The sequence below is a fragment of the Lolium rigidum genome, chromosome 3 (genome assembly GCF_022539505.1).
Source record: "Lolium rigidum isolate FL_2022 chromosome 3, APGP_CSIRO_Lrig_0.1, whole genome shotgun sequence".
Classification (NCBI taxonomy): Eukaryota; Viridiplantae; Streptophyta; class Magnoliopsida; order Poales; family Poaceae; genus Lolium; species Lolium rigidum.
Window position 1 is genome coordinate 305,220,845 of NC_061510.1, and position 8,955 is coordinate 305,229,799.

At 45.2% G+C, this 8,955-nt stretch overlaps 1 protein-coding gene across 1 annotated transcript; it reads right to left on the minus strand.

Moving 5' to 3' along the window:
• Positions 1–339: 339 nt before the first annotated feature.
• LOC124703668 (ATP-dependent (S)-NAD(P)H-hydrate dehydratase-like) lies at positions 340–7,508 on the minus strand. The gene is made up of 11 exons (XM_047235889.1): positions 7,231–7,508; positions 4,975–5,051; positions 4,794–4,903; positions 4,327–4,441; positions 3,675–3,737; positions 3,435–3,598; positions 3,307–3,368; positions 3,133–3,199; positions 785–850; positions 582–707; positions 340–482 (listed from the first exon to the last, which is right to left on the minus strand). The coding sequence occupies exons 1-11, from the start codon at positions 7,502–7,504 to the stop codon at positions 452–454; spliced, it is 1,155 nt and encodes a 384-aa protein (XP_047091845.1). The 5' UTR covers positions 7,505–7,508; the 3' UTR covers positions 340–451.
• Positions 7,509–8,955: the final 1,447 nt, after the last annotated feature.

Here is an 8,955-nt window from a genome sequence, read left to right on the forward strand (position 1 = left end):
CGGCGCATCTAGGCCGCAAGGGCCCACGAGCAGCCTGCCTACTACGCAAACTCCTCACCGCAGGCACCGAGCTCCATCGTGCTGCTGCGTGCTCCGCTAGAGTGCCCACCACCAAAGATCTCCAACTCCAATCTCGACGCTCCACACTCCAGTCAGCCACATCCCCACCACACCACACCGCCTTCATGAGGAGAAAGTGTCCCACCGCCACCCTCCAGTTAATTAAGGTATCGTTTCGAGACAGTTCAATTCCAAGGGGAAATCATGGATAATATTCTGAAGTCAACAGTGACATCAACCGAGATCAGAGCATCCAAGCATTGTAGCATCCTTTCCTTGGGCAAGATAATATACATAGACAGTATGATAATACTATCGAAATACCAGGATCAACATTATTGTAGTAATCAGATGCACAACTCCAGAGTGATGGTACAAACACGCGAAAAATCTACCGCCCAGCAGGACAGATATCTTCCAAGCTGCAATAAGAAAGAGTAGGAAAATTTCAAAATAAAGACGTCATAGACTCATAGAAGCTGAAATCTAGTTCAGATACAGCCATGCAGGTCACAGCATACCTTTGGCCCAAGAACTCAATGATGTCCGTAGTGACGGTTGATCTCTTCTTCTTCTCAAATGCAAGCAATGCAGCTTTCCTGAGCAAAAGAGAGCCAGCTATGCACCCAAGGATCATAGGATTCACACTGCATTGCAGACAAACAAAAGCACGCCTTGTTTAGATGAGAGAGTTGAATTAGTTAGAGACAAGAATAAGTATTACCTCTTCTCTGTAGGTTGCTCATTTGACAAGAGAAATTGCCGTGCCCACGATGAAAATACTGCCACGCTATCACCGGTAAACGAGGTTAAACAATTAACTATCCTTAAATTAATTTGGAGTGTATTTGAGATAAAGGAAACATCAAAAGTCCACATTCATGGTTACAAACTGAATACAATATTGAACACCGAAAAGAAAACCAAACAAAACATGTCAAAAACACTAGTACTGACTTTCAGACTCGTCCCCGCTCTTGGCTCGTCCCCGTGGGCGAGTCACGGGCGAAACCCTAGCATCCCCCCTCAGCCCCACCTCCCTCTTCCCCCTCCTCCGGCCCCGCTGGCAGGAGCTGCCGGGAAAAGCCCAAGCGGTGCCGCCGGCGGCAGGCGTCTCCACCACCACCCGCCCGTTCATTGGGACGCTTCTTGGGTGTCCGGCGAGGGCGAAGCACTGGGGTGCTGGGCGACCAGAGATGGCGCCATGGCAGTGCGGGCCTGCTGGTTCAGATCTGGGCCCTTTCGGGCCCGCTCTGGGGCGGGCGGGGCCCAGCCGTTCTAGCCCCCTGCGCATGGGTGTGGTCACCCACCTCCTCCTCGTCCGTCCTCCTCAGCTCTGAGCGCAGAGGTCTGCTGCTCTGGTCGGGTTGAGCTGATCCCAACGCCATCTTGGCGTGGCGGCTTGGGGCGGCCGTGCGGTGCTGGCAGCAAGGTGGGTGGTGCTGGGTGGCCAGCGATGCTTCTCTGAGGTAGATGCGTGCAGACCTGCCGGCAAGTCCTCCTATGGCGGCACCTGACTGCTTGCAGCTTGGTGGTGCCCCTCTCAGGTGGCTTGTCCCTTTGTGGGCATGGCTGCACCGATCTGGCACGCTGGACGTGCTGCCGGCGGGATGCCCTGGCAAGGCTAGTGCTTTGAGGGGAAGGGTCAGCGGGTGAGCTCTAGGCGAAGAACGGAATGCGCTTGCGGTGGTGAGGTACCAACGTTCCGGGCGAAAGCCCTGCCTTTCGGTGCCGGTGATGGCAACGCCTGAGTATGTCGTTTCCTCTGTGGCATCATCGAGGAGTTCCGGCGCCTCCCTTGCCGAGGGTCTTATGTTCCGGTTGAAAACCTCAGATTTGGCTTGACAAATCGGGCGACGACGGCATCTTTGACATCGCACCCTCCATGGAGGCGTCATCCTGGGAACTTGAGTGCGGGCTGTAGTTCCTCCTCGCGGATCTCTGTGTTGGCCACATAGGAGGTGTCTTGCGATGCAGGTGGCATGACGGCCTCTCGAGTGGTATCGCGGTGGCTTGCGCAACGAGGATCTTCGCGAGCCAAAACCTCTGGATGAGTGGTGGTGGGCTGGCCTCTGTGCTTGATGGCGGGCTGCTGAAGACTGCACGTCTGTTGAGGTTGCTGGGAAGTAGCCGATGTGCCAACAGCGTACCCCGGATTTGGGCTGAGGCCGGAGCAGCAATGCCCCCAGCTGAGCCTTGGTGGGCTTGCGGGATTCGGGTGATACCCGTCTTGCCTGAGCCCGGCAGGTTCTTGGTAATTTGGGCGATGTACAAGCACTGTGACTTTCATCGGCAATGGTTCTGTTTAGCGGAGGAGCTCACTCTGTCTCGTTTTGAGTGTTTGGTGTGTGTGTGGGTGTTCGGCCTTCTCATAGGCTTGTAATGTAAACTTCTTTTTTCTATCAATGAATCGAAATGCAAAGCTTTTGCGTTTTGAGAAAAAAACACTAGTACTTCAGTAACTTGTGAACTAATGTTGAATTGTTATTAGTTTGCTTAAATAACACTGACTGTGCACATTGCAACTGATGTAGGGACTTGTCATAAGTAAATTTATAAATAACTATGGGCAAAGTGGAACTGTTAAAAAAAATTGAAGTATAAGCAACACACCAAGGTGGACCTCTGGTAATTAACTACTAGTATTCCTGAGCAATTATGGGTCCAAGTCACATTTTCAAGGCAATATATACATACATGCGGAGAAAACTTTAACGCATATCATCTACATGAGCTCAGTAGAAGTATGCTTGTGTGGATGGGTCGTGAAAAATGTAGCATAGGTATACATATTGTGTCACTTGTTTGGGATTTGACAACGACTAAGATAAAAAATTATAAAGATTTTAGAGAGATTTTGGAGAGAAAAAAGGCAGGTTAGAAACTTAGAATAGACATAACTATGTTTTTTTCAAACCGTTACATAAAATATTGATATTGGTGAAAAAGAACAGAGACATTAAGATCAAGTATATTAATGGTGAGCGCTAATGTAAAGCTGTACAAATCACAATGAGAGATAAGACAGTTAGCAGGGTGTGAGGAATACCCAGCAAATATAAGGCAACGTACCTTCCAGAGAGAATGTCGCCTTGACCACCACATCTCCTTGGGGAACCAAAGGTACTCACTTGTGTAACTTCAGAAAACAAATATCCAGTAGTTCAAAGAAAACATAGTTAGCAATGATCCCAAAGAGAATTCAGCACTGAACACAAAAAGTAAGCAAGCTGCTTTCTAGCACACCTTTTTTACCATCACTAATCAGATCTGCTTTTCCTTTCTTCATGATGGTTACACCACCAATTCTGAAAGAAAAGAATATTACAAACGAACATTACAGAAAAAAAATGCAGTAAATATTGTGTTCTTACTTTTGGCAGAGTGCAGTCAGTTGCTCTGAAGCATTTTCCTCATTTACTTCACAGTTGAGAACCTTCTGGACAAGACGCTTGTACTCGTATACATTTGGTGTTAAGATGGCAAGAGGGTTGTCTTCAACAAGACCAATGTTATTGGTTATAAGGAAAAGGCCATCCTGCAGACCATACAAAACAAATTCAAGATCAACCCCTTAGATGAAGAACATAAAGTACCTTAAGTTAAAGTCATACCCCATCGACAACAGTTGGAATATTAGCCTGACGTGCATGCCTCATGATATTACTGACACAATCCTACAAATAGGTAAGGTGAAGTATAGTTAAGGCATAAGATAATTTGACTAAATATTTGTACTTCGACCTAGATAACAGAATCCAAAGGACAAATCATTGATATGAGACACTAATACAAAAGGGACTTTTCAATTATATTGAAAGAATTATTGCATTTTTATATATCTTTTAGTCTGAACTCTCAAGACTTTCAACAGTGAAACTTCCATGCCTAACGATTCAGGACTAAGTTTACCTTGTAATGTGCATATTCCTACACGTAACAAAAAAAACATACCCCTTTACCATCTATCAACTTTATGATTGCAAACATCATTGCAAATGCTGCAAAGATTAACAAATTAGACTCGATAATAGGTTTTGACTTAAACTAGCAAAAATATGAATATAATTGCCGCCTCATTCAAGGTTCAAGCTGACCACAAAACAATAAATGCAAAAGAGAGAAAGAAAAATCTGAATTAAAAGATTTTTTTGAGAGTCAATAATAAGTGCAATGCAGCAACAGTCATATAACTAGCAACCAATCAAAAGAAAAAAATTAGGACAAGTGTATTAGTTACTGAAGATGCCAGGTATGTAAGCAAACCATAAGAAAGGTGTCCCTTCCGAGGCCGGGACCAACAACAATGCAATCAAAGCGCTCCATCCACTTTGTAACTTCAGTGAGAATGCTAGAAGAAACAGATTCTCTTTCATCCTCCCTACAAAAACAGATTTGAGGTTATTGAAAACTGTCAAGCTTCATGCACTAGCCAACGCAACCAAAAGTCCGAACTGATGGAAAGGGCTATGCAGTCCACTTATATATCAACACCCCTCCTCACTTGTGACCGGAGGAAGATAAGGGAAGGTCATCACATGGAAAGAAGAATAGCACACGTATGAATGATCATATATGCGGCGGACATAGGGGTGGAAAAATAATGAGAAAGCTAGGACTCGAACTCGAGACACTTGGGCTCTGGGCTCTGGTACCATGTCAAGCTTCATGCACAACAAAAACATCATATTGATATTACAGCAAAGTGTTGCAAAAAATCAATTTGAAATTACCTCACACTATAGGACTCCTCTAAGATTGGATGCACAATCAGCTCAGGGCTATAGCTTTTGATTACTGTTGCAGCATCTTTTGTGCAGAAAACATGTGAGAGATCTGCACCCTGAGCAATAACATGTCAAAAATCCGCATTGACGCACAGTTAATGAGATTAAAAAAATTAAAGATACTGACAACTTTCAAGGCAGAGATGGCAGCAAAATAAGGAGCGCCAGTATACTCACGGCATCCACCGATCACTGCTATCTTCCCTGCAAATATAATGACAAATTACCAATTCAACTTGTAAGAATATTTTTGCTGTAATTTTGGAACACCAGTGAACAAACAGGAATGCACAAGCCATTTTTGCTGTAATTTTGGAACACCATTGAACAAACAGGAATGCACAAGCCACAAGTTTAAATAAGGTGTAACACCCATTAGAAAGATTCCAAGAATTAGGAATGTTCCACTTTTTTTAGAGCTGAAACACTGGAAAATAAGAAGATGCGATAACTTTTCTGCACAGATCTCGGAACGTTGCATAATGTGTAACTTGATGAAATGCTTACAACAATTGCATGTCATTCAAAGAAAACTAAAATAAATTCAAAATCCACAAAAAATTGGTATTCCTGCATGTGGGATAAAAAAGGTAAACTACATGTAGGTGAGACCCATGTATTTATCATTGTCCATTTTATTAGCTCAATATGCAATTAGTTGGATTCCTGTTTTTTTCCCTCTCGAAAGCTATGTTTTAAAATGACGAATGTGTATTCTTTCATGGTTTCAAATCCATTGCTTTGCAAATGCATTGATACCAAAATATTTCCTACTACCTCCGTTGCAAATTAATTGACTCAGTTTTGTCTAGATTATGCATCTATCTACAAACTAAAACGCGTCTAGATACAAATTGAGTCAATTAATTTGGAAAGGAGGGAGTACCAAACAGGCCCTAATATGATGGTGTTTGTCAGCCATGCCTATAGTTAGGCTTGCACCTTACTTAGGCTCAACCGCAGACCCAGAAACTTACTGAAGCCTGGGAAAACTATATAATTGAAAGTTCTTACAATGATACACTTTTTCTAAGCCGTGTAAGAACCCATTAAGTTATGTTGTTGTGCCACCGTCAATCCCAGGGTGCCAGGTTCGCCTCTGCTTAGGTTCTTAGTTCTCCAAGCTCTACCACTCAGAATAACAATGCAAAGCACACCTCCCAAAATGTGTTTCCAAACTTGAGGCGAGGTTCCTAATGAAAAAACCTGAGGCCTGCACCAACTCATCATACCCCCCCCCCCCCCCCACACACACACACACACACAAACATCAAAATTCTCTCTCATGATGCATCATGCTTCCCAATTCATACAAGCCAAAAGCTCATGCTCCAATTTGAATTAATATTTCACGATATTTAACATCCATGCCAAAGACAGCCATTTGAACCATGGGTACCCAACCCGACTGGTAGAGGCATGTGTATCTTTGTCTCACCTATGAGTGATAATACAAAATATTTAAATTTTCTTCCATAACACAAGTACCAATAAGTCTTCATTGGAGAAACACACAAAGAGTTAATAAGCCCTACGTAAATCCTAATTGATAGTTACGTTTTTGGACCCTCAACATGTCGCAAAGTGTGCATTTGGTCCCTAACTTCCTAAGCCAGACAAAACTACAGCCTTGCCTGACTCAAAGCGGCATCATTGCTTATGTGGTGTGGTTTTTCAACTGAAACGCCACATATTCGTCCATGCTCGCATTTGTAACTATTCTAGTTCCGAACACTCCAGCAAACAAGGTCATCTCTATCGCCCTTGATAAACCACTACTTTCCCCAACAATGTTTCCAGGCAATGCATGTCCTTACCGAGGCTGGCAAATGCTGGCAACCCTGCGACCACGGTATCTCCACCTCAGCAACCACCACAAGGTCCGCATCATCCATCCCAGCAAGGCAGCAACCACAGGTATTGTTGTCGGCCGGCAGCAAGCACATTTAGGAGTCTTGCCAGAACTGAACCTGTCCAAGCGTGGAAACCGGCTAGCAGCTCCCTAGTTCACTTTCCTTCAGAGTTGCAAATTGGGGTGGCAAAACTAGTACTGAACTACGGTTCGGAACGGTTGCATTACTGTAACACAGCCTGGAGCACATTCGTGTGTTTGGGCATGGGTTTGGTAAAGGTCGACCATAAGGAAACCCACCCGACTGCAACTTCGCTCACACTCACAGACTGAGGAAACAATCGACTACGATCCCGAGAACATCACAGTTACTGTCTTACTGAACCTACAATCCAATAGCAGTCCGCTCTGGAGCATTCTAACGAACACCGATTGCGCAAGTGTGAGCACGGCCCGCCCAATCCATCACCAGCCGAACAAGCACGCACGTAGCGCTGGGCAGGAACCTAAGATGGGCGGGGGCTTACTGACCTGCCTGACCCTTATGCCGGGCGCGGTCGAGCGGCGGCGTGATTCGCCGGACCACCGCCTCCGCGTCCGCCTCGTACACCGGCCCGGCCGCCGCGGACATGGCGTGGACCTGGAGAGAGCTCGAGGAGGCGCGGCCGCCGTGTGCGCAGGTGGGCGCAAGGGAGCGGAGCAGGAACAGCTGCCTTCGGAAGACCGGCGAAATGGCCCACATGCGGCCGCGGTGGTGCAGATGGTGCCGCCACGCGTGGGGGCACGCGCCCATTGACAGGCTCATCGTTGCCGAGCCCTGTTTGGCATTATACTACTCCATACTACCTCATCTTTTGATGTTAAAAATTTATCTAAATTCAAATATATCTAGACATACTTTAATTCATAGATACATTGGAATTCGAATTTAGACGAACCATCGGACATCTATTAATGGACGAAGGGGTGAGTATAATTTTTTGAGTAGCAATTTTGTTGACTTTATTTTTTTAAAGGGATGGGTAAGCTGTACTTATTGTCCACTATTTTTCAGCTTCTACGGTGACTTATGCGAGAAACTTCTTCCTACCAGCTTCTGCTAGAAGCCTGGACTTTAAATTTATTCCGGCTTATATTTGAGTTTAGATTAAATTAGATTATAAGCCAAAATAAATTTGGGATTCTGACTTCTAGGAGAAGTTGGTGGGAAAAACTTCACGTAGAAGCCGTCGGAGAAGCCGAAAAGAAGTGGCGCTTACTAGTATATTTCATTGTCGGATTACAAATTACACAATGGTCCGGAAAAAAGTGAAATTACAAGTAAGTATGTGTTTTTACACCATAAACCCTAAAGATATATTGCAAAATGTAATCAGGTCCTTCTCTAGCACATCTACGAAACGAAATCCAAGCCCAAAACCAGCGTTGCTGTCACCGGGGACGGACACTTGAGGCGACACCGCTATGCCGGCTCAATGCAAGGCGGAAAAGCAGCCCTCATTGCATGGGTGAGGAGGGCCACCCTTTCGACCATGAGAAGTAGAGCTAAGACAACAATGACCATCGCAAGTTCCCTCCTAAAAAACTTTGAGAACACCTGCAGCATGAAATCCCATGACGCATAACGAAGACATGGCTTCAATCAGGCACCCTCGAGTCCACCATCACCATGATGGTTGTACATTTGGAAGAGCCGACCAAATTAGGAGATTTGAGCCACCATAGAGCTTATTTCAAGGGAAGGTAGAGGATACACCACCGCCCAAATCCAGCTCCAACCTCTGGAGTGACATGGATAGCATAATCACCGCCGCCACCCGCTAGATGTAGCTTGTTTGCTCCAAAAAATATACCAATTAGCATAACACCAAAACCTTTTTATTATAAAGGGCGCTTCATTATTCAAAATATTCAAGCATTACACCCAGCCTCTGCATAACTAAGATGCACACAGCCGTCCAAGTAATAACGCTAGAACCTACTGGGGAAACATAGAACTACGAGGCATACACCTAGTACATAGACGACAAGCCTGACCTCCTTCCCCACACCCCCTCCGGCCAGCTAGGAAGCCGGAGGTGAGGGAGAGGAGCTGGAGAAGCGCACATGACTCTCAAGGATAGCTAGGAGAGAGAAAAATGTTCATGGAATGAGATTCGGCGTAATATTATTGATGACTCGTGCTTTTAGTGCAAAGTCATAGATTGTTGGGGATTCGAATGGTTAGAGAAACATACGAACCACGGTGTATTTGAT